A 26634-nucleotide genomic window follows, 5' to 3' on the forward strand; every position below is an offset into this window, starting at 1 on the left:
ACCAAACTTCTGTTAAATTTCACTTATAATAAACACTTTCTGTTCTCAAAAGAACGAGCTCTCATTCAGCATATAAAGTGATCGCCCCCCATAGAAGTCCATTATACAAAAAAAAAAAAAAAAAAGCTTAACGTAGCTTAAAATTTTACTCATAATAAACACTTTCTGCTATCAAAAGAATGGGCTCTTATTGAGCATATAAAGTGAATAATATCACGCTTTTCTCCCTATAGAACTCCATTAAGGAAAAAGCTTAACATGGTTTGTCATAATGGACTTCTATGGGGGGCGATCACTTTATATGCTGAATGAGAGCTCGTTCTTTTGACAACAGCAAGTATTTATTATAAGGGAAATTTAACATAAGTTTGGTTTTCCCTGGTCGCTGTTGAGGTACGTAAACCACGTTACGCTGTTTCCTTATAATGGGCTTCTATGGGGGAGAAAACGCTTAACGTGATATTATTCACTTTATCTGTGGAATAAGGGCTCGTTCTTTTGATAGTAGTTAATGTTTGTTCCACGTAAGGTTTGACAGAAACTTGGGGTTTCCTGGTCGTTTTTTACATACATTAAGCCACGTTAAGCGTTTTTCACGTTGTTTAACTGGTTACAGGTGTTGTGCCCAATTCTGACCCCCGCCAGATTACTACCCCCCTAGTATTGGTAGGTTTAGGGTTAGGTGTGGGGGAGGGGTTAGGATTAGGGGTGGGGTTAGGATTAGGCAATCAGGTAGCGCTTTCAACGAGAGGGGGTCATAATTTGGCAGGGGTCGAAAAAAGGCACAACACCGGCATACCGGGGCGGAAATAGGTTTACACAGCAATTACGTATTTCCGGCGCAAAATACGGAAGTTGTGAGAAAGGTCTATTCATTGGCGGGTGGGGGATTCGCCTAACTTTAGCATGTATTATGGACAGCCGCTTCTGGGATGCTTCAGCGAGCCACACAGGTCGTCTCAGCTTTAACTAAAGAGTCTGCAAACTGCTCCGGAATCCATGCTATGTGCGGTATAGAGGTTTCAAACACACGCAGAGTCGCGGCTGATGTAAACAAGAACATTGACTGATCATCCGTGCACGCGTTGAAGGCGGCATAGACGTGCAGTGTGTGGTAAGGCATTTATTCATCATACAGTGTGTATATAGCTTCAATAGCCTTATGGTTTCGGGCATGTAAATAATAAATACATTAGCACAATAATGATAATATCATGTATCGGCGATCTCGCAGTCTGACGATAGGACCAACAATACTGTAGCGTTTTTTACACACCTTTCATGCATCATAGGTCTATGACTTCCTTCTTTCAGACGAAACCAATCGGAGTTACATTAAAAAATAATCTTAGTTCTCCCAAGCTTTAGAACTTAACGGTATAGATGAGTGTTTCTCTCCTTCAGTCTGAAACAAGTCGATCCATAATAAAAAAAAGTGCCTCACATGGCTCCAGGGCGGTCGGTAAAAGCCTCCTTTAATGATCCAATGTGTTTTTGTAAGAAAAATATCCAGACTTAAAAGGTAAGAAGAATCACTTTAATCTAGTTTGCTGCTTTGGGAAGGGGCGCAGCAGGGCGGAACTCGGTCTATGCTGTTTGCCAATCGCAACGCAGTGGGACTTCTGTCCAATCACAAAACATTTGGATTTTCGAAAGGCAGAACCCGGAACTAATCGAGCCGTTTGTGCCAGCCAGGGGAGAAAACTATTGTAATAATGTAAATTATGTGAAAAATAATGCGTTTTTCGAACCACCAAGCATGAGAGCATGTTCAAGTACACCCTCAAAACAAAATAAAGACTTTGTAAAAGAGCATAATCGGACCCCTTTAAGATTTAGTTCATACATTTCATTCAGTATGTAAAAATGCCAAAAATCCATTGTAAGGTCAACATCATTTAAATGAACAACACAAATGTTACATTAGTATATCAATCTCCAGACTGCTGATTTATATAATATTATATGTATCTATTATAGATCAGTGCTCCCGATTCCAGACTTGTAAGATCATTAAGTGACATCACTTCCTCCTGCGACGTGTGCCTGCAGAACGGATGCGAGCAGCCTGACGAATGTTCATGTATCTTTCTTCTACATCTTGCTGGACAGAGAGGCTGAGAGTCTGATGATGAAGAATGGATGAAGGGGAGGAGGGAGAGGAGGTGGTTGAAGGGGTGTTAGAGCTGTCCAGGTGTCCCATCACCGGAGCTTCACTGTTCCTGTCTATCTCCACTACCCCAGAGTCTGAAGATCTTTGTTTTTCCTCTCTGTCCTTCAGTCTGGCTAGACTGTTACTCAGGGTGATGTTCTCCTGCTGCAGAATCCTGATTCTCATCGAATTTGCCTTGAGCTGCTGCTCCATATCGCACATCACATCACCTGTAGCTGTGACACACACAGAAAACTGGCTATGAATGACTAATTTTCTTTCCCACTTTTTTAGCAGAACAGCATACTTGCATATTTCTCATACTCTTGCTGATTCAAATGCAGACAATGTCAGAACATACACTGCATACAGAAGGATTCACTTACAAAGCATTAACAGAGGCAAATGCTATTTTCACTTACTCTGTTCAGCACACAGTTTAGATGTTTACCTTTATTAGCATACTTGTATTTACACATTGTGAGCAACATTTAACACTATTTGCATTTGTAAATAAAATGTTACTGTTGCTATTAACACTTGTGCAAACAATATCTAACATTATTTACACTGTTTAATAGCCACTGGCTTTACAACATGGAACTTGTTCTGAAGAAAACCTGATTTCAACCCTGGAAATGCCTGCAGGATTTCTTCCGAGGGTACACAGAGTTTTTTTTTTTTTTTTTTGCAGGACCAAATGATCAGTGAGATCAAAGCTGAGCAGAACATTTTAAACTTGTGTGTAAAAATGGTAAGATACATATATTAAGAGCACGCTCACAGAGGAAAACAACTAGGCTACAGAGAACAAAACAGCGTTGGATGAAGGGGATATTCATGATTGAAAATACAACAACAACATAAAATCTGTTAATTTTCTCAAAGTTACAGTTCCATCAGTGGTGTAGCGGATGGGCAACCAGGGCATGTGGTTCATTTCGGTTCATTTTCCTGACTGACAACTGACGCACGTTAACCGATCATTAACCGTTAAATGACAAAAATTAGACTGTTACAATAGATTTAAATTAAATTAGAACTTAGTGTATGCGCAAATAGCGGCACAAACACCATAACTGCACATCGTCACATAACGCACCTGTAGCGTTTCTGTATAGGGAGAAAAACAGAATAAAACAACATAAAAAGAATACAATAAATAGTCCTACACTCCTAAAAATAAAGGTACTTTAAAAGGATCTTCACAGTGATGCCATAGAAGAACCATTTTTGGTTTCAAACTAAAATTATTTTAAAGAGTGTAAACAAAATTTATTTAACTTTAACGAACAAAGGCAAATATTTGTTTGCCTGCGGGACAAGTCTACACCTAGTTCTGATTAATTTTTGTGACCACGCCACAAGTTCAAAGAAACCACATCCTATTTTTGTCTTTAATTTACAAAAGCACAATGTTTTGTTTATTAAGTATACACAAATAAAAGTAAACTCATTATAGTTTCGAATAATGTCTTTTTCTTGTCTTTACACTGTAAAAAGTTTCACCAGATTCAACTTAAAAACATAAATTCAGCAGCTTAAAACTACAAGTCATTTGAACTTATTACAATAAAAATGAGTTGATATAACTTGTGAGTTTAAATGACTTAAGTTGATTTAACTTAAAATCTTAAGGCAGCTGCTAAACTTAAGTTTTTAAGTTGAAACTGGTGAAAACTTTTTACAGCCTATGATCAAAAATGACAGAAAGGAAAAAATCCAAGTGCGAGTACTGTAGGTGCGTAGGCCTATGATATGAACCTGTAATTCCTGCGTATAAATAGTAAGCCAAATAGAAACAGATCGAACTACAGTGGAGGAACAGTAAGAGAGGGGTTCGAACTGAACAGAACAGATGCTGAATATTCAATCGCCCCTCGGTGGCTGGCTGCAGTATAGGTCATAAACCCTGCCCTCTCCATGTAATCTAATGGGACAGGAGCCAAACTAAGTAATCGATTTCAAATATTTTTTTGATGGTTTCTACCGTGTGAGGTAGTTCTCATAATGCTGATTCATGTTCAAGTGTTTGTTTTTATAATAAGTTTTTATAAGTATTTGGTAGGTATCGCTTTTATGTAGTTATTTGATACTATAAAAACAGGATGTGGTGTCATGATTGTGATCTTCCGATTTTTACTGTGCAGACGCTGGCTCCAAATTGTGTAATTTCCCCCAAGATGGCAGCGGCCATAATGAGATGCTTTGGCTTCACTTTTCTATAGTGGAAGAAGCAGATACGCGTCGTCCATCAGCCGTACACCTGCAGGCGCCACTGCTCTCTAATGGCATGAGTGGGCACCATCCTATATGATTTTGTATGTGTGTGTGTGTGTGTGTGTTTTTCTTACTCTGGGGTGCTGCATGTGGATTGAGCTCAGGAAAAGCCACCAGTATCCTCTCTCTCTGGGCGGATTCTTCTAGCGCCTCTTTCAGTCGAGACAGTCTCTCCTCCAGTTCTGTGATCTGTGTCTGCAGCTTCTGTTTCTCAGTACTCAGCAAACTACAGTGGGACTGGATTGAAAGAAACTACGGTTTACTTTTATTGGTGAGACCTAATGAAGTATATTTTTGACCAAGTTATTTTAAATGTTCACCTGTTGCTGTGTGAGTTGCTCCTGAAGTGCATCTTTTTCTTGAATGATCTGTGTGAGTTTGTTGGCAAGATCAGCTTTTTCATCCTCACATTGTTCCAGACTGCTATGTAGATCTTCAGTCTGCTGAACCAGCACATCCAGATGCTTACGCAGAGCTGACTGCTTCACTTGAAGTGCCTGGGCACACAATGAACATGTTAATTTAAACAGTCCAATTAAATAAAAATCATGCCTCAGCATTGTTTCATCATCATTTTCCCTGTTAAACACAGCATATGCTGGTTAGGTATGTTTGGAAGCATGGCAGCTGATTTAAGCTGGTTATAAGATGGTTGTGAGCTGGTCCTGAACAGGAGCTAATTGTTTAGGACCAGCTTAGGACCAGCACCTGACCATCTTAAACCAGCTCAACCCAGCTGCTATGCTTCAAAACATACCTAACCAGTATATGTTGTTTTTTCAACAGGGTTACTCATTGAATATCCTGTTTATTTGGAAATACATCATGCTCTGGAAATAAACACACCTCATGTTGGCGTTGCATACTATGGTTCTTGGCAGTCTCTTTGTCCAGCAGTGTCTGTGTACTTCTGAGCTCCTTCTCCAGGTTTTGCCTGCTCTCCTCTACCTCTCTTAACATGTTCTCCAGTGAATGTAGACGATGAACCTGCTCCTGTAGTGTAGCCCTCTCATATTCTATACAACCAAAAATTAATTTCTTGTTACCCCAAATCCCATTCCTGTATAGGCTTTTACTACATTCTCATGGGTTTGTAAACTGGGTTTTAGAGACCCCCAAGTGACCATAGGGACCATCAGAAAATTTGAGAGAAATATTTTAAGTATTATTTAGGACCACTGTTACTTACTAAAAATAATGCCTTATAATATTGCGTTACTCTCTAAAAAAAGGTAACTAATTGCGTTACTTTTTATGGAAAGTAATAAGTTACATTACTTTTGCATTACATTCTAAATCTGGGCAGGGCTTGCTTATTTGTTTAAAACAAGTCATTTTTGCTTAAAAGTATAGTTAAACTTAACAAGTTAGATAGTTAGTTAGATCAACAAATCTGAGCAGCAAAAACACTGGTTAATAAAATGGGATTAAATACATAAAGGAAATTTTGGGTATTTAACATATTTAATTATTGCAGGTTTGCAACATATTAATTAATTTTGATTAATACTGAATCTGTTTTATTTGCGAGTGAGATGAATTAATGCATGTTCACATTTAGTCTGGAACTATGTAACATGTTTACACAACGCTCCCAACGTCCCTGTACTTTTGATTTCTCTCAATATGGGGACGGGGGACTTGTCAGTCAGTTAATGGGAAAATAACTGGCGTTACTTATTTTAAAAGGCAACTCAGATATTTTCTTTTAAATGAAAAAGTAATGCATTTCTTTGCTAGTCACTTGAAAAAAAAGTAATCTGATTACGTAACTTGGGTTACTTGTAATGCGTTGCCCCAACACTGGTTACGACTGTGTAACCTAAGCTATTAACTATGTTTAAATGAATATTTTTGTAAACACATTTATAGAATGTACTATCTTGTTCCGCTTTCTAAAGAAATCAAGAGATCGATCACAGTTCCGCATAATAAAATAAAGACTAAATCTGTCTATCATTTTGTGAAAAATAAATCAAATTCTTACTTATGATATAGATAATGTCAAATAATACTTTGTATTAGTGTAATAGTATAAGGCACTATTAGTTGTATAATCCTGCTCTAAAATATTTATTGTGAGAAGCAATATATGGGTAGTGGATAGAAAACAAGTGTTTTGGTCTTTATAACATCATTCTTAAAATTTTTCTCACACAGTATAAATTGCTCTTTATATATCAAATTTAAATAAGTGGCCATCATTGACATAAAAAAAAAATTAACTACTGAACTAATGTATATAATATCTTTACTAATTGCTATAATAAAGATTATTGCATTGGTCATTTTACATGGACATTTATGCATTTTATACTACTACACAGATCAAAGCTTTTAAACATTTTTATTCCAGTTAATTTCGGTGGCCAACATTTCATGATGCCCTGCTTACCAAGACTCTGTTTTGCTTCTGTTTGCAAATTCAGTTCTGCTGTGAGTGCAGAATTTCGGTCCCCCAAAATTGTTACACCTGTAAATGAAAATAAATTTATATTGTTCAACTACAATTTAATTTGGTAACAATTTACAATAAGGTCCATTAGTTAACATTAGTGAACTAAAAATAAAATACTTCTACAGCATTTATCTTAGTTAATGTTAATTTCAGCATTTACTAATGCATTTTTAAAATCACAAGTTGTGTTTGCTAACAGTAGCTAATGCAATTTGAACTAGCATTAACAAAGATGAATAAATAACAATGTATTGTTCATTGTTCATGTTAGTTACATTAATTAATGTAAACCATTAATACCTTATTGTAAAGTGTTACTGAGATTTGTACGTCTTTTAAAGAAACTCCCACCTCTCTTTAAATCTTCCTTCTCCTGCTTTAACCTCTTTACTACTTCCTCTCCATTGGATTTCACCTCCTGCATTCTGCGCTCCCACTCCTCCTCCATTTTCTTCCTCTCCTCCTTCTCTCTCCTGACCATCTCTGATAGCTGTTTTCTCAGATTCTCTTGCTCCATCTCTGTTTCTTTCAGCTTCTTTTTCAGTGGCTCAAAAGTTTCTCTCACCTCCATTTATAAAAAGAACAGAAATGACAATCAAATGAGTTAAATAATCAAAATAGTTTCACAAAAGTGTGAACAGCCAAATAAAAAATTAAATTCTCTCATGCTTTATGATGGGTGGACACAACCACTCACCTCTAGGACATGTTTTCCCACACGGCTTATATCTCTACGCTGCTCACTTGCCCATTGGGAAATGTCACACACAGACAAGCGGCCCAGCTGCTGCGTTTCCTCCACAGCTTCCAGAAAGCCCAGCATGGAGCAAGGCAAACCCAGAGACTGGCATAGAGACACTAGAGCATCACTGCTGTCCTTCATTACAGTTTGAACACAAGCACAGGCTTCACAAGGCACCAGGGCCGACTCTACTGTCTGACAGCCCACGGTGTGAGTGGACACACAGGAGCCTGCAGTGGATGCTCTCTTGTTAGGAGATGAAGCTGGGGTATTTGTGGTGGTTTTATGGACGCTGGTCATGGAGGTGCTCTGTGTCTTGTGTGCATAAATGGAAGGAGTGTTTGCTGCTGTTCTGGTAATGGATTGATTTTGTTGAGATTGTTGCTGTGCATTACTGGTGCTCTGCAAGAAAAGACCATTTAGCAAGGATAATATTTGATTGACCAAGTGTTTTGTCTTTATCTTCTTTCTTACCTCTTGTGTTTGTTGACCGCTGAGCTGAAGTAGGTTCTTCCAGTAGCGTTTAACCACAGGACCGACAGAAACAGAGGTCTCATTTTGATCAGATGACAAAGCTCTCTGCTTTTCAAGCAAAAGCTCAGCATGAACGTTAAAACTCTGAAGAAGAAGCATTAATCTTTGACAAACACAAAAATGCACATGATCATTTGGGGAAAATAAAATGGTACATTTAATTTATGTTACATTATATAACACTGAATATAATATATTATTGCATATTTAAAGTTGTTATTTTACAGGTGAGGTCAAAAGTTTACATACAGCTTGCAGAATCTGCAAAATGCTAATTATTTTACTAAAATAAGAGGGATCACACAAAATGCATGTTTTTTATTTAGTACTGACCCGAATAAGTTATTTTACATAAAAGACGTTTGTGTCTTTAACAGTTAAACTGCCTGCTGTTCTTTAGAAAAAATCCTTCATATCCTACACTGTAAAAAGTAATCACTGAATCTACTAAGAAAAGCATGTAAATATAACTAATTTCGACAAATTTGTTGATTTTACTTGAGTGCACCGAGTTATTTGAACTTTTAGGTGGATGCCGTAGGGAAACTAAACAACTTTAGTAAACAGTACTAAAGAGCATCTAGTGTGTTGTACTAAAGGTCGTAATAACCAGACCAGCAGGGGGCGAAAGTGCACCTTAGGTAAAAAACGAACACAAACAGAAACATCACCAGAAGAAGACGACTAACTGAACTTCACAGTCAGATCCTGTTTGAAATACGGCAGAAAGATTAGGTAAGTTTTTGGTGATTTATTTAGAAACTGTATTCTTCTCAGAGTGTGTGCTATTGTTTTTGAGGAACAAAACACTAAATTTGAATGAGTTTTACTGATGAGCATAACCGTAACCTTCAGTTAGCTTACTAGCTAGCCAGTTACTTCTAACCTTAGTAATAATGTAAAATAAACGTGAATAGACATCAGCAAGTATGTTAAGAGATACAGTACAACTTATTAAAATGTGTCATGTCTCGTGTAATCCGTTTTCCAGTATTTAATGTTTGACCAAATGTCATGAAACATTATTCTATATTTTTTTAAGTGCATTAATGCCCAGCGTTAATTATTACCATTTTCTTTTCATATTGTATGTGCTCTTTTTTGAGGACTTAAACTCATGCAGTGGAAGTTGAAGTTCTGCTTGTTCATTGAGTGAAAAAGGGGTCAACTCTTGAAAAACTGATTCAAATATGGATCCTATGGAATATGTAAGTACTCAATTTTTATGTTGATTTCATATCACAGATAATACGCTTATTACCATAGGGTGCACTTTGTAAAATCACACAGAATGATATTTATTATATTGTATGCCTAATGTTTGTGATATGAGTGCTATTAAATATGACTCTTTTCATAATTGTACAGACATCAAACAATAATGGGAGATGACCAGCAGTTCTCCATGGCCTTCCACTCTTCCTTGAAGAGGATCTTGCAAGACATGTTTTGTAAGTAGTTTTGCCTGTGATATTCTGGTTATTTAGTGTAACTCAAACAATTCTGATCTGGCAAGAAAAAGTCAGGACCCAGAAACAATATAAGAAAGAAAGAAAGTGAAACAAAAAAATTAGGAGAAAGGGAAAAATACTTAAAGGGATTATGAAAATTAAAATTCAACCTTCGTTCATTTTCAGAACACAAATTAAGATATTTTAAATTAAATTTAAGAGCTTTCTGACCCTGTGTAGATATCAACGCAGCTACCACTTTCAAGGCTCAGAAACACCAAGCTACAAGAATACTTTTTGTGCGCAAAGAAAACAAAAATAAGAGATTTTCACTTTTCACATTCAGGAGAGTACCATGACGCATGCATGTGATACTGTTGACGCAGGAGCCCGTTGTTCTGACATGGGACCCGCACCTTGGGGCTCTGCACTGCACCTTGTTTACGAGCAGAGGAATTGATGCACATACATCATGGTACTCTCAGGAAGGCATATCAACTGATGAATCATTGAATAAAGTTTTTATTTTTGTTTTCTTTGCGCACAAAAAAATATTCTTGTAACTTCATACCAATACAATTGAACCACTGATGTTCTTAATACCTTAGTACCTTTCTGGGACGTGAATGTGTCAGTTGTGTTGCTGTCTATGCAAAGTCAAAAAAAGCTCAGACTTAATAAAAATATAGATGAATGATTTTCTTACAGCTTTGAAACGACATGAGGGTGAGTAATTAATGACCGAATTTTCATTTGAAAGACAATAGAAATTGGGTAAAAAAACAAAGAACAAAGAAGCAAAGAAGTCAGAAAGGAAGGACAAAAAAGAATGAAGGTAAGTAAATTAAAGAAGTATAAAAACAAAAAAGGAGGTTAGAAAGAAATAAAAGAAATCATATCATACCAAAAGAAAGTAAGAGTCTAAGGCTGATGTTACACGGGACAACTTTTTGAGCCCTGTTGCTTAACAATGTTGTTTGTGCACTTGCCCATTGAGAATGGGCTACAAATTTCTAACTGGACACTTTAGATCGGTCATGGGCCCTGTGTCTCACCTGGTTGTCTGTTGACTGCAACATTGCGAACCAACATTGCTCAGTAGGTTGCACCGTGCATCGTCTGTCTTGTATATGAGTGACAGAGACTTGAAAACCGCTCGTTTAACATGGCTTATGATGGTGCTCTCTTGGTCATGCTTTTCTGAATATTCTTTAGAAATCATGCAAAATATAAATATGTCAGTTTTTAATCAAAATATTTTTGGGTCACACTTTATATTAGGTGGCCTTAACCACTATGTACTTACATAATAAAATAAGTACAATGTACTTAATATGGTCATATTGTATTGCAAAACACTTTTGCTTCTATTAAGGTGGGATACTGGTAAGGTTAGGGACAGGTTTGGTGGTATGGGTTGGTTTAAGGGTGGGTTAAGGTGTAAGGGATGGGTCAACAGTGTAACTATAAATGTAATTACAGAAATTAATTACAGATGCAATTACATATAGGTATTTTTAAAAATATAAGTACAATGTAAAAACATGTATGTACACAATAAGTGCATTGTACCAAATTATTAATTTAAATGTAAGTACATAGTAGTTAAGGCCACCTAATGTAAAGTGGGACCTATTTTTGTGCAAACAATTGAATGTCTTTTTTTTCCCATCTTTGGCATCCACTGCTTTGCCCAGTTTGAAGGGCATTTACATCTAAAGACAATACACAGTTATAAATGTATGCAACTGTATAACCATAATACGCATTCTTAATTATATGTATTTACTTATTTTTTGTCATATGCTACTTCTGTTTCTAGGACTGTGAAGAAGTGATGTCAATCAGCATATTGACCAAGATCCCTGAGCTGAGGACTCACTGCATCTTGATGCCAGATCTACTGTAATAATTTTGGAGGGTACAATTATATTGGACAATCAGTGGAAATGGAAAATCTTCCCCTAGCCATGTGCCTGGTCTTTGAACTCAGTTATGCTATGTAAGAAGAGTATCCTCCAGTTTTGAAGGATACCTTTGATTTCATTCAATGGCTGAACCTAAAATAAGAACCTGAAAAATCATCTGATGTAAAAATGTTATTGTGGATGAAGTGTTTCATTTCATTTAGGAAAACATGCAGTTTGCTTAAAGGAACACTCCACTTTTTTTGGAAATAGGCTCATTCTCCAACTCCCCCCGAGTTAATAAGTTGATTTTTACCGTTTTGAAATCCATTCAGCCGTTCTCTTGTTCTGGCGATATCACTTTTAGCATAGCTTAGCATAAATCATTGAATCCTATTAGACCAGTAGCATCGCGTTCAAAAATGACCAACGAGTTTCCATATTTGTCCTATTTAAAACTTGACTCTTCTGTAGTTATATCGTGTACTAAGACCAGCGGAAATGTAAAGCTGCGGTTTTCTAGGCTGATAAGATTAGGAACTACACTCCCATTCCGGCGTAATAGTCAAGGAAGTTTGCTGCCGTAACATGGCCGAAGCAGGCGCATTAATATCACACAGCGCCTGAAATTAGTTCCCAGCTAGGTAACTTCCAATGTGACCGGTGCTAAGTTTGTGTAATTCCGGTTGTTGCAGCTGTCAGAGTTGCAGCTGGTAAATTGTCAGTGGCTGGATTTACCTGTGTGTGATTAGCTATGGTTATGTGCATTGTAAGGGGCTGTGATAGTAAGTCGAAGACGTAATCTACTACCATCTTTCATAGAATTCCCACGAAAAAAAAAAGCAATTCCGACTAATGAATCAATCGCTGGCTGCTCTGAACATGGATCTCAAAACACCGTTAGAAACGATCAAGAAATGGCGTGTTTGCTCCGAGGATTTTGAACCAGATGACTATTTGGATAGTTTTACCGATACTACAGCACTGCGTCTAAAGGACACTGCGATCCCAACAATCTTCAAACTAACGTTACAGACAGGACAACGAGGAGCATCGCCCACGGCTGTAAGTGAAACATGATTAATTGCTAACGTTACCTGTGAAATGCAACCCCTGACGACTAGGTTTGGGCGAACAGTTGGCTTAGTATTTGTTATGACCAAATTCCATGTGTGATTGCAAAAGAAAGTTATTGCGAACAGTCGGTTGTGTTTTAAAGTCAGTTTTGAGTAAAAGTGTACATCATGAATGTAAGCCTGAAAATGCAAACTGACAGTATGCATTTAAAATCTTTATATTATATAATGTAGTGTTTGCAGGAATAACTTACTCTTGCGATAGCTGGCCATTAGGTCCACTCGGCGTGTGACGTTTTTTCTAGTTTATTTTGTCAAACCGGAAAAAAAAAATCTACTACTGCAGGATGCAGCATTGCATCCAAGTCCTCGGATGTTGCGACATGCCACTTCCTCATCAGGTAGATCGACCCTTGCCATCGATGGCAATACCTGGTCCCACTCGCGACAACACAGGCACTCACTTTTAGTTGGCACGGGTTGGCAAGCCCCACCAGCGCGAATCTGCTCTCCTCATCCCTTCTGTCCCAGGCAGTTCAGACACACTTTGTCTTTCGCGTACCAAAACCTTAGCTTCAGTGAATTCTGGTTCAAATTGATACGGTTCAGGATCTGCACCAAAGTAAATATCTTCTAAATCGTCTCTCACAAATGTCTCCATGGCGAGTAACGGTGTCTGTGCTGTGCATGCACGTTGGATATGTTGACGGAAGTAAACATTTGCACATGTGTTGTGTGGTAATGTATTACTGCACCTGCTTCGGCCATGTTACGGCAGCAAACTTCCTTGACTATTACGCCGGAATGGGAGTGTAGTTCCTAATCTTATCGGCCTAGAAAACCGCATCTTTACATTTCCGCTGGTCTTAGTACGCGATATAACTACAGAAGAGTCAAGTTTTAAATAGGACAAATATGGAAACTCGTTGGTCATTTTTGAACGTGATGCTACTGGTCTAATAGGATTCAATGATTTATGCTAAGCTATGCTAAAAGTGATATCGCCAGAACAGGAGAACAGCTGAATGAATTTCAAAACAGTAAAAATCAACTTATTAACTCGGGGGGAGTTGGAGAATGAGCCTATTTCCAAAAAAAGTGGAGTGTTCCTTTAAAGTTAAATCAACTTTTGTTGATCTTTGACACACAATGCAAAATATTTGTAATGATATTTGACAGATTTCTTTCCCTCCACTGAAAGTTTATATGCCCAAAACGTTCATAAAGAGGTAGTAAAACAAATTCATATGAAAGGAGTGTTTTAATCCAAGTCTTCTAAAGAGGCACAGTCACTTTATGATGAAACGATTTAATTTAAGCTTTTATTCACATATAACTCGTATTACTCAGCACATTTGAGCTTCCATATGAACCAATAAGGTTTGCTTGTGCACATCAAGCAAGTGTGTTTAAGCTTCTGTTTGTCCACTGATGCTGTTTATCATATAAAGAGATCATGTCTCTTCATAAAACTTGGATTAAACTTCTTGTTTCATATCAATGTATTTTATTATCTCTTTATGAAAGTTTTGAAGCGTCAAGTTTTTGTGAATATGCTTTCAATGAAAAAGAATCTTATCAGGTCGTGTGATTTAAAAGTATAACATTTTTTCTATTCTATTTTTTTTTTTTTTTTTTGCAGTATGTGCAATTTTTTGTTTTAAGGTTGATTCTTTAAATGTAAGGACTTTACATTTTATTAAACAAATAAATGTCCTATTTTTGTGCCAACAATTTGTTGTCTGTCTTTGTATTAACAACCTAAAGATTTGAGTACAACTTACTTGAGAAATGTAAGGTAATCAGTTTCCACACATTTTGCTAGTAATGTGAACAAAGAAGACTTGTAAAGTCAACTGTTTTGTTTGAGTTCTGTGCACTAAGCTTAACTTAACTCTAAGTTAACTAAACTTGTCAAAGTGAGTTACAAATACTCAAAAATGATGAACTAATTTACTTGAAAAAGTTGAGGTAATCAATTACCACAGGTTTTCTAAGTAAATACAACTTATTACTTTTTACAGTGTACAAATTCTTTGGTTTTTCAGCATTTCTGTGTATTTGAACCCTTTCTGACAATGACTGTATGATTTTGAGACCTATCTTTTCACACTGAGGACAACTGGCTCATGTGTAACTATTACAGAAGGTTCAAATGCTCACTGATGCTCCAGAAGGAAACACGATGCATGCCGGGGGGTGAAAACTTTGAATTTGAAGATTAGTGTAAATAAAAAAAAAAGATATATGCCCTCTGGGAAATAGGGAAGTATCTTTTGTAGCTTCTGAAGGGCAGTACTAAATGAAAAAAAAAAAAAAAAGACATTTAGGCAAAATAAGAAAAATGCACACATCTTCAGTCTGTTTAAAAATGTTCAACCCCTGGGTCTTAATGCATTGTTTTACCTTCTGGAGCATCAGCGAGTGTTTCAAAATCATACAGTCATTGTTGGAAAGAGTTCAAATACACAAAAATGCTGAAAAACCGAAGAATTTGTAGATTTTTCGAATGATTTTTCTAAAGAGCAGTGGGCAGTTTAACTGTTCAGGACAAACAAAGGACTCATGAACAGCTATCACAAAAAAAGAGCTGTGGATCATTCAGGTAATAACACAGCATTAATAATCAAGTGTATGTAAACTTTTAATCAGGTTCAGTTTTATAAATGTTACTATTATTTTATTCTTGTGGACTATATGTAAACATCTTTTGTGAATATCTTATTCAGGTCAGTACTAAAAAAATAACATGCATTTTGTATGATCCCTCTTATTTTGCTAAAAGAATTAACATTTTGTAGATTCTACAAGGTGTATTTAAACTTTTGACCTCAACTGTAGTATGTTTATGTATTTAATTGTATGTAGAAGCATATACATTTGTCTGCTAAACAGCAAAAAGTTTCATAATACTTATAATACAAACATAATAAAATGTAAAAATATTTGTTGTGAAGTCAAGAAACAATAACCTACAAATTGACTAAGTTACCTGTCAATCAGCAACTCTTGCAAGACTGTATGGGAGTGCTGACTGAATTCTTCATCGCCATCCACATAATCATACTCTTCTAAAAGGCTGACCAAGTCCAGATTACATGATAGTTTATCTGGAAATTTCCATGATGGGAAACGGACTGGTCCAGTCTTAGAAAACACATCCAGAACCGCTCCCTGTAAATCAATAAGATCTCTGCGAAGGCTGTCGATACAGTCCTGACGACCTAACAGATGAGTCATGGTAAACTGTTTAAAACTACTTATGCTCTTTAATCGTTTGTGTTATGCATGTGCATTAGCTCTATTTACATTAGGTTTCCATAGTTGCTTGTATGCAGAGTCCTCCGTTATCAACTACATTTCCCACAATCCTCTTTGGCCGTGTTACCGGAAGTGATTTTGTTTGCCGTCTTCTGTTGTGCGGCTGTTGGCGCAACGAGAGGTTAGTGAAGTTGTATGAAACTGTACATAGAAATGATATTCTTTCAATAACTTTTAAGGCTTTACTTTGTCTTTGTCTAACAAATTACGCCTGTAACCGACAACAATCCTTTATTTTAAGTAGCGTATTTGATTCGGCCTGAGAAGAGCCTGTAGCATCGGTGTCATGCCGCCTGGGCCTGTGCAGATCATGCAGCCGGAGCTAAATAACAAGGTATGAAGCTATTGTTTGTTTCTTTTAAACACAGTACTAGATTGGTTAATCTAATTCATATTCACTTACTAAACTATTTGTCATACATAAACATTAAAACAAGTTAATGAACCACAGTATTGCTTGTTTGTAGATTATGTTTTGAGTAGGGGAATGAATCGACCACCCCTACCACATCCTAAGTCTAGTCAAAACTTTCATAATAAGCTATTATTGCATTTTTTGAGAAAATAAATATGAATATATGAATGAACTGATTAAAGTATTATAGTAGGCTATAGTCTCAGCCTACGGAACGTTGGCCGTTAGTCTGAAGGTCTGGCTACGCGAGACTAAGCAGGCTATGAATCAAAATAAATGCTAGTTGTTGAAATTTGGCTTGTGATTTTTGTGAAGCAACAAATTAATTAAGCAGAGAAATGTTTTAATTAACAGCCCGAAGACCAGAAGGATGAGACTCCAGCCACAAAGCCCATTGTGGGAATCATCTACCCGCCTCCCGAAGTCCGAAATATTGTTGACAAGACTGCCAGCTTCGTGGCCAGGTTTGACATTATATCACAAGTATACACTACCTACCAGTCAAATGTTTTTGTACAGTAAGATTTTGAATGTTTTAAAACATTTAAAACTGCTCACCAAGCCTCCATTTATTTGATCCAAAGTACAGCTAAAACCGTAAAATACTTTAAAATATTTTTACTGTTTAAATTAAATGTTTTATTTATTTGAATATATTTAAAAATATAATTTATTTATGTCATTTAGAAGATTTATTTAGCATCATTAATTATTAATCATTAATCTGCTATTATTATGTTGAAAACAGATGAGTAGAATTTGTCGGGTTTCCTTGATGAATAGAAAGTTCAGACGAACAGCATTTATCTGAAATAGAAATCATTTGTAACATTATACATGTCTTTATCATCACTTTTGATCAATTTATATACAATAATAATAATAATATAACTTATATTAACTTTATAAAGTTACAAAAGCTTTTTATTTCAGATAAATGCTGATCTTTATATTATTGTATTTATCAAAAAATCCTAAAAATGTACTCAGTTGCTTTAAATATTTATAATAGTAATAATAATAAATGTTTCTTGAACAGCAAATCGGGATATTAGAATGATTTCTGAAGGATCATGTGACACTGAAGACTGGAGTAATGATGCTGACAATTTAGCTTTGATCACAGGAATAAATTACATTTTAAAATATATTCAAATAGAAAGAAGTTATTTTAAATATTAGAAATATTTCACAATATTACTGTTTTTGCTGTACTTTGGATCAAATAAATGCAGGCTTGGTGAGCAGAAGAGACTTCTCTGAAAAACATTAAAAATCTTAGTGTCTAAAAACATTTGACTGGTAGTGTAAAGTAGTCCACAATTATATTGTTCTGCTCTTGTTAAACAAATAATTAACCACATTTTTGTTTATAGGAATGGACCTGAGTTCGAGGCCAGAATTCGACAGAATGAAATCAACAATCCAAAATTCAACTTCCTCAACCCCAGCGACCCTTACCATGCCTACTACCGCCACAAGGTCAATGAGTTCAAGGAGGGCAAAGCTCAGGAACCATCTGCAGCTGTGCCTAAAGTCATGCAACAGCAACAAGTGGCATCACAGCAGCTTCCTCAGAAGGTAAGGAACCTGTCTGTGGCTTTGTGACACCAATATCATTTACTGAAATAAATAAGTCAAGTCATAAGCAGACTGATATTAAAGCCTTTCAGAGCTGGAAGCTGTTATTGAGATCTATTGTTTTTATGGTCATTTAGGTTCAAGCACAGGTTATCCATGAGACGGTGGTGCCCAAGGAGCCTCCAACTGAGTTTGAGTTCCTTGCCGACCCTCCCTCCATTGCAGCTTTTGACCTGGATGTGGTGAAGCTGACCGCACAGTTTGTCGCCCGAAATGGCCGCCAGTTTCTCACACAATTGATGCAGAAGGAGCAGAGGAACTACCAGTTTGACTTTCTACGACCACAGCACAGCTTGTTTAACTATTTTACAAAACTGGTGGAGCAATACACAAAGGTATGGCAGCAATACTCAGTACTACTCAGGTTAAAGAGCACTGGGTATTATGAAAAAAACTATTTGTGTGTATATATATATATGTAAGTTATTCAAGTGTGACATTAAATTCACTTAAACGATTGGCTTCTTGCAGGTTTTAATCCCTCCAAAAGGTCTTCTGCTGAAACTGAAGAAGGAAGCAGAGAATCCTCGTGAGGTCTTGGACCAGGTAATTAATTATAACATCCATTTCAGATGACGCATAGTTGATAAGATGTCTACATAAGGTATGCCCAATATGACGGTGGTGTATTATATTGATTTAGGTGTTTTAAATCAACAGACAGAACTTTTGGTGAATCAGAGAGTAGACCTGAAACTGCTAAATATACCACAGCCATATTATAAGCAAATACATCACTTCATTCCCCAATATTTTAGGTGAGGTATCGTGTGGAGTGGGCCAAGTTCCAGGAAAGAGAGAGGAAGAAGGAAGAGGAGGAGCGAGAAAAGGAGAGGGTGGCTTATGCTCAGATTGACTGGCATGACTTTGTGGTGGTGGAGACTGTAGACTTCCAACCAAATGAGCAAGGTGAGCATGTGTAATTAACGCAGTTTATGTGATTTTTAGATATTTCAGAATGTTTATAATCACAAGCATACAAACAGTCAAACAAAAGTCTCTTCTGCTCACCAAGCCTGCATTTATATGATCCAAAATACAGCAAGAACAATACAATTTTGAAATATTTATACTATTTAAAGTAACTGTTTTCTATTTGAATATTTTTTTTAAATGTAACTTACTCCTGTGATTTTCAAAGCTGAATTTTAAGTATAATTTTTTTAGTGTCATACCTAGTATTACCCCAGTCTTCAGTGTCACATTATCCTTCAGAAATCATTCAAAATATTCAGATTTTCTGCTCAAGAAACATTTTATTATTATTAATATGTTGAAAACAGCAGAGAAGAATTTTTTTCAGTTATCTTTGATCTTTTGTAACATTATAAATGTCTTTATGATCACCTTTGATTATATAAAACATTGCTAAATAAAAAATACAGTAATTTCAAGCTTTTGAATGGTAGTGTATAATTTTACAAAAGTGTTTTATTGCGAATAAATGCTAATCTTTGGATCTTTCTTTTCATCAAAGAATCCTGAAAAAAATTTATAAACTGTTAAATATTGATGATTAATATTAATAATAATAATAATAATAATAATAGAAAATGTTTCTTGAACAGCAAATCAGAATGAATTCTAAAGGATCATGTGACAGTAAAGACTGGAGTGATGATGCTGAAATTTTAGCTTTGATCACTGAAATAAAAAGCATTTTAAAATATATTAAAGTAAAAAAAATAGATATTTTTAAGTAGTAAAAAACTGTACTGTTTTTATTGTACTTTGGGTCAAATAAATGCAGAAGAGATTTATTTAAAACACATTAAAAGTCTTACTGTTCAAAAACTTTTGACTGGAGGTGTACTTTTGCTTTAGAAAAATGCTCTTGATTTTGCATTTACTGGAAAGAAATTTCCTAAATACCAAAGTCAATTAGCTAGTTACAGACCCTATCTGATTTTGTAAGAAAATTGAGATTATTTTTGTACTATTATTATTATTATTATTATTATTATTTATTCATTTAATATTTGTCCATATCAATCACTGTTAAGTTAATGTTACTAGTATTAATAAATACTAACAATTTTATAACTTATGCAAATTACAGGTAATTTCCCTCCTCCCACAACTCCTGAGGAGCTGGGTGCTCGTATCCTGATCCAGGAGCGCTATGAGAAGTTTGGAGAGAGTGAGGAGGTGGAGATGGAGGTAGAGAGTGAAGATGAAGAGGATGAGAGAGAGGGCAGAGCAGACGGACATGCAGCTCAGCTGGACCAGGACACACAGCTACAGGACATGGACGAGGTGAGACAACCAAGGAGGACTTAGTCATGCTTACTTCAAGAAGTTCTTTTGTTCATAGTTGAATATTTATTGAAATAGGTAGCTATCACTCTGACTAGAATCTGTTCTTCCTCTCTCAATAGGGCTCTGATGAAGAGGATGATGGCATGAAGGCTCCTCTACCCCCTGATAACCCTCTGCCACCACCTTTGCCCCCCACCCCGGACCAGGTTATCATCCGCAAAGACTACGACCCCAAGGGTAAGGGCATTTATAAAAACACACATCAACATACTAGAACAGCACACATTTCATTGCATCCATTGACTTTCTATCTTATCTTTCAGCCTCTAAGCCTCTGCCTCCTGTGTCCGTCCCTGATGAGTACCTCATCTCTCCCATCACTGGTGAGAAGATCCCAGCCAGTAAGATGCAGGAGCACATGCGCATCGGTCTGCTGGACCCCCGCTGGCTGGAGCAGCGTGACCGCAGCATTCGTGAGCGCCAGATCGAGGAGGAAGTGTACGCTCCTGGCCTTGATATCGAGAGCAGCCTGAAGCAGCTGGCCGAGAGACGTACCGATATCTTCGGTGTGGAAGAAACGGCCATCGGTAAGAAGATCGGAGAGGAGGAGATACAGAAACCAGAGGAGAAGGTAAGAATTGCAAATGAAAAAAAATACCCTCTTTCACAATATTAATAGACAATTAATTATGTGACCCTGGACCACAAAACCAGTCATAAGGGTCCAGGTTTTAAAATTGAGATTTACACATCATCTGAAATATAAAATATAAAATTAATATGCTTTCTGTTGATGTATGGTTTGTTATGATAGGACAATATTTGGCTGAGATACAGATACAATCTGACGGTGCAAAGAATCTAAATATGGAGAAAATTGCTTTTAAAGTTGTCCAAATGAAGTTCTTAGCAATGTATATTGCTAATCAGAAAATTAGGTTTTGAGATATTCACGGTAGGAAATGTACAAAATATGTTAATGAAGCATGATCTTTATGTAATATCCTAATGATTTTTGGCATAAAAGAAAAATGGTTCATTTTGTACCAATACATTGTACTTTTAGTTATTGCTTCAAATATACCCGTGCTACTTGAGTGGGTTTTTGGTCCAGGGTCACATATTGAAAAGAAGAATGTGTTTTAAGAGACTTTCTAAAAGTCTGAAGGACCAAAAATATGGCCATAGTTGAAGAAACACCCGTAAACACTAAAAATAATTCACAAAAAATGTAATAAATAGTAATAATTTAACTGGTGGTCTTGCATCATTTTAGGGAGAAAAAAAAAGTTAAATTATTTATATATAAATAAATAAATAAACAAACGTCATTATGATTATATAAACTCTTGTGGTTTTGTGAAAGTTTCTTTATGAAAGCACAAAAAAGAAACATGTATGGTGTATATAAACATGAATGGTAGATCATTTTGAGATGAATATTGTGTAGTACCATAAAATCCTCTCAGAATACAAAATATTAAAGATAATTATCAGTGTTGGTGAAAGTTACTTTTAAAAGCAATGCATTACAATATTGCATTACTCCCAAAAAAAGTAACTAATTACATACTTAGTTACTTTTTATGGAAAGTAATGCGTTACATTACTTTTGCGTTACTTTTTAAATCTGGGCAGAGCTTGCTTGTTTGTTTTTAATACAAAAAGTTGAATTTTAGCAAATGTAAAGGCCCTTTTACACCAAAAAGTGTAATGAAAGGAAAAGTTAATTCCCATCTGTACAGTAGATATGTTTAAGTTCATTCAACACTCTTTAGCAATGAGAAAAATGAAGCACAAATGTTAGTTAATCTAAAGTAAGTTTTGCTTATTAGTATGGTTGAATTAGCCTTTTTCACACTTCCGTGTTTCTGGCTTCCGGATTGGCGCTCGCAGGGTAAAAGTTTTTCCGGTGACAGCAGCGGCCGTACTTAACATGCGTAAGTTCAGGAATCTAAGTCTATTTTTACAAAATAGATACTATGATACTATGACATATACCGGGGTTTTACTCTAAAAATAGCAAACATTTTTTTCAAAAACTTTGTGTCAGCTTCTGGTCATCACAAAGACTATGTTTATTTAATTATGAATGATAGCACTTATAATACAGTACAGTTTTGAGTTTTGCCGTTCTGTCTATTTGGTGCTGGCTGTGCATTATGACTGTTCACGTAAGTTTTTTTCGCGATTATTAATGATGTTGTTATTATTATTAAAGTAATATTGTATTTTCGACTTGCTCTCCCTTGCATTATTCATTTTACGGTGTAAATGTACGTTGCATAAATGTGCCCAGGGATATACATAATAAAATAATATAATACTAAACAAGACAATACTCCGATTAATTGCTTTATTCCATTTGGATCTGGATTACATTGAGTTTAGGCATCATCTGGACACAGAATCGTTTAATTTAATCTTGGGAAAATGTGCATTTGGATATAAAGGCTGTCAAATGCTGTCATAATTTACCATGATGTAGTGATTCGAGGGAAATGACTGAGTAAATTGAAAAAAAAAATAGCTTAAATATACCAGAGATTGAGAACAGAAACTATAGCTGGCTCTATGTTGCGCATATTATATTGACGAGTCAGCGGTCCGAGTGCCCATATAAATCACAAACAAGTAAAAATGTTTTTTCTTTGTTGATTATATAACACCAACTTGGAAAACAGACAAAACAGAAAAGGTAAAAGGCATTATTTGAGACAAGAGCATATTAATATAATAGGCACAGACCTGTAGCGGAACTGACTTTACCCTGCACTGACGTAATTTCCGATTTTTGTGAAAAAGGCTTATTGAATCAACAAAGGTCAGCAGCAAAGACATTGGTTAGCTCGGATATTTTCTTTTAAATGAAAGAGTAATGCGTTACTTAGTTACTTGAAAAAAAGTAATCTGATTACATAACTCATGTTACTTGTAATGCGTTACCCCCAACACTGATAATAATATACTATGCTTTATTGTCTTCAGTGTGTTTTGACTGCTGACGATCACAAGTGTGACCCCTAAGTGAGGGATACCAGAGGGAAGTAGTGTTTCTCCTAACACCCCCTTCCTCTTACTCCGCAGGTCACATGGGACGGTCACTCTGGCAGTATGGCTCGTACCCAGCAGGCGGCTCAGGCTAACATCACCCTGCAGGAACAGATTGAAGCCATCCACAAAGCTAAAGGCCTGGTTCAGGAGGATGACAGCAAGGAGAAGATCGGTCCCAGCAAGCCCAATGAAACTCTTCAGCCGCCTATGCCATCAGTGGCCCCCAGCATGCCCAAACCCACCCCACCAATCAGCACACCTCCTGTAAGTCTCAATCCGATCCTGCATTCAGGAGGTTTGAAAGATCAGCTAGAGTCAAATACAAAAATGAAAGTGCTAGCTCTGACCTAAGCTTGTGTATATTCCAGATGGCACCTCCAGTGCGGACCACGTTGCTCCCTGCGGTTCCTGTCATACCCAGACCTCCAGTAGCTCCTGTGGTGCGCCTGGGCCCTGGACAAGTTCTGGCCCCAATGCCACCCATGCTGCATGCCCAACGCATCAATGTGGTGCCCATGCCACCCTCTGGACCCCATATTATGGCACCCAGACCTCCACCCATGGTGGTTCCTGCTGGTGAGTCTTTGGAAGAATAGATCTGTTGCATACAAATTTTAATAAATTAATAGTCAACCAACTGTTTGGTTATGCACTACCAGTCAAAATTTTTGAACGCTAAGATTTTTAATGTTTTTTTAAAGAAGTCTCTTCTGCTCAACAAGCCTGCATTTATTTGATCTATAGTACAGCAAAAACAGTAATATGCAAAAATATTTTTACTATTTAAAATATCTGTTTTATATTTGAATAAATTTAAAATTTTTATTTCATCCTGTGATCAAGTCTAAAAAATAAATCTTAGAAATTAATACTTTTATTTAGCAAGGATGCTTTATTAAATTAAATAATTTATTAAATTGCTTAAAAGCAATGATAAAGACATTTATAATGTTACGAAACATTTCTATTTTAATGCTGTTCTTCTGAACTTTCTATTCATCAAAGAAACCTGAAAAAAATTCTACTCTACTGTTTTCATAATAATAATAATAATAATAATGTTTTTTAAACAGCAAATCAGAATATTAGAATGGTTTCTAAAGGATAATGTGACTGGAGTAATGATGCTAAAAAATCTGCTTTGAAATCACAGGAATAAATTGCATTTAAAAAAATATTCAAATAGATAACAGATATTTAAAAATATATATATAAAAATATTATATAATTAAAAATATTTCAAACTTTACTATTTTTGCTGTATTTTGGATCAAATAAATGCAGGCTTGGTGAGCAGAAGAAACTTATTTAAAAAAACATTTAAAATCTTACTCTTCAAAAACTTTTGACTGGTAGTGTCTGATTTAAAATAATTATACTAATAGTTAAAATAATTTATATTTGATTAAAAATTATTCTTTAATAACCCTAATATTTAGCATTTTATAAATTAAGAAAAGCTAATCATTGTATTAATGTTCTTAATAATTATAATTAATAAATCTTTTTTGTTTATAGCATTTGTACCTGCTCCCCCTGTGCCTCAACCTCCCAGCGCTGTTGCCGCCCCTATGCCTCCTGCCCATCCTCCACCTCCTCACGAGGATGAACCTTCCAGCAAGAAAATGAAGACTGAGGACAACCTGATTCCAGAAGATGAGTTCCTGCGCAGGAACAAGGTACAGTGCACTTAACAATGAATGTTTAACTGTTTAATCAGGGTCATTTGTCAATCATTTTAATTTGACCTTTGATCTATTTTAGGGACCTGTTGCAGTCAAGGTCCAGGTGCCCAACATGCAGGACAAGACAGAATGGAAGCTGAGTGGCCAAGTGCTCAACTTCAACCTGCCTCTCACAGATCAGGTAAAGATTTTGCCTATCTGGTATCTGTATGCACCCTTTGTGCACATTTGAACTACTAATCTTTAGAATTATACAACATATGTTTGAAAATGTGAGCTAATCAAATGCCATATTGTACCTCAGGTGTCTGTCATCAAGGTTAAGATCCATGAAGCTACTGGTATGCCAGCTGGAAAACAGAAGCTGCAGTATGAGGTAAATTATTAAACATTCACTTTAAAATAAAATAACCAAGGCAGTTAATTTTATAGGATTGTTAAATATAAAAGCACTCGCTTTGAAAAAGTAATCTTATTTTGTATTTTGATTCTTCAGGGTATTTTCATCAAAGATTCCAACTCTCTGGCCTATTACAACATGAACAATGGCTCCGTCATCCATCTGGCCCTTAAAGAAAGAGGAGGAAGGAAGAAGTAGATCACTTACATTCATCATCTCCGCTGAATCCTCCACATTTATTGTGCTTATAACCCTGCTACATTTGTACACTTCACAGAACTTGTGCTATGCTCTGAAAAACTGCAGTTCAAAGTAATCAGTGTTTTGTGATTATCCTACCAATGTGTTTAAATAGTCAGTGTATGAATGATTAAATAAGAGAACATTTAATATTGGCTGTGGTCTCCTAGCAAACTGCCATATTTTTAGTTTCACTTTTCATTGAGGTGATTGTTAAATACCTGCAATCTCAAGTTCAAGCCTTGAAACATTACATTTTGTGTGATGCATCATAAATACTTGTCTCTTAGGAAAACGTACCTAATAAATTTCAGTAAAAAATGTTATTAGCCACTGTCTTTATTTCTCACAAATATTTGCATGATTTTGCATTTTTAATATTACGGTATTTACATTAGTGTTTTCACTCTGCAATGTTAGCGTTACTGAACGTAAATAATGCCACTGAACCGAACGGAACTCAAATTTTGCAGATTATTGTTGCTGAAAATAATCAATTATTTTCATGTTTTGGGCTGTACTAATCGGTCGGACAGAGAAAAAAAACATTTGGAATGCTACAGACTGCCAAAAGTTTATAACAAATCAAGGAGAAGAGTGCAAAAAAACTGAGGAAAGTAGGCATTTGCAGTTGGCCAAAGTAAGCCAGAAATTCTAGGTCAAGAATCTTTACAACATTAGTGTTTGTTCTTATTTCCGGTCAGATAGGTGAAGTATTAGGCTAATATTTTAATTAATACTGCTCATACGTCTCTTAACCACCTGTTAATTTTAGTTTGTCGTAATATTGCACCCTTTAGTGCTTACTAAGTCCTTCTCTATATATGTCCACACATTTTTTCCATGGTTTAGACAGCATAAATTAGCAGAGCAAGGTATTCAGTAATACATTAACTGGGCAATTAATGCTGTTTACATCTGAGTATCTTCCAGATAACTGACCAAATTTCGACTTAAGTACAAACCCTCTGTATAATTGTGACCATGGACCACAAAACCAGTCATAAGGGTCCATTTAC

The 26634-nt window shown here is 36.0% G+C and overlaps 4 protein-coding genes across 6 annotated transcripts; 1 reads left to right on the plus strand and 3 right to left on the minus strand.

The window, feature by feature from the left end:
• Positions 1–2023: 2023 nt before the first annotated feature.
• LOC141287228 (coiled-coil domain-containing protein 157-like) lies at positions 2024–5289 on the minus strand. The gene is made up of 3 exons (XM_073819361.1): positions 4753–5289; positions 4507–4669; positions 2024–2388 (listed from the first exon to the last, which is right to left on the minus strand). The coding sequence occupies exons 1-3, from the start codon at positions 4990–4992 to the stop codon at positions 2024–2026; spliced, it is 768 nt and encodes a 255-aa protein (XP_073675462.1). The 5' UTR covers positions 4993–5289.
• Positions 5225–8265, minus strand: LOC141287637 (uncharacterized). Its single transcript, XM_073819791.1, has 4 exons — positions 8107–8265; positions 7588–8034; positions 7242–7437; positions 5225–5448 (listed from the first exon to the last, which is right to left on the minus strand). The coding sequence occupies exons 1-4, from the start codon at positions 8263–8265 to the stop codon at positions 5225–5227; spliced, it is 1026 nt and encodes a 341-aa protein (XP_073675892.1).
• Positions 8266–15588: 7323 nt separating this feature from the next.
• On the minus strand, positions 15589–15903 carry LOC141287229 (coiled-coil domain-containing protein 157-like). Its single transcript, XM_073819362.1, has one exon. The coding sequence runs from the start codon at positions 15838–15840 to the stop codon at positions 15589–15591; it is 252 nt and encodes an 83-aa protein (XP_073675463.1). The 5' UTR covers positions 15841–15903.
• Positions 15904–15994: 91 nt separating this feature from the next.
• sf3a1 (splicing factor 3a, subunit 1) lies at positions 15995–25941 on the plus strand. 3 transcript variants are annotated; one of them, XM_073819365.1, is made up of 16 exons: positions 15995–16042; positions 16166–16255; positions 16691–16800; positions 17713–17917; positions 18055–18312; positions 18449–18523; positions 18736–18886; positions 20037–20233; positions 20356–20473; positions 20560–20867; positions 23324–23554; positions 23659–23866; positions 24809–24969; positions 25055–25156; positions 25280–25351; positions 25472–25941. In XM_073819365.1, exons 2-16 carry the CDS (start codon positions 16208–16210, stop codon positions 25571–25573), a joined length of 2346 nt encoding a protein of 781 aa, XP_073675466.1. In that variant the 5' UTR covers positions 15995–16042; positions 16166–16207; the 3' UTR covers positions 25574–25941. The 3 variants fall into 3 exon arrangements, with proteins under 3 accessions (XP_073675466.1, XP_073675465.1, XP_073675464.1); XM_073819364.1 differs by having other exon boundaries at positions 16002–16042; positions 16163–16255; XM_073819363.1 differs by lacking the exon at positions 15995–16042 and having other exon boundaries at positions 16054–16255.
• Positions 25942–26634: the final 693 nt, after the last annotated feature.

The sequence above is a fragment of the Garra rufa genome, chromosome 15, assembly GCF_049309525.1.
Source record: "Garra rufa chromosome 15, GarRuf1.0, whole genome shotgun sequence".
Classification (NCBI taxonomy): Eukaryota; Metazoa; Chordata; class Actinopteri; order Cypriniformes; family Cyprinidae; genus Garra; species Garra rufa.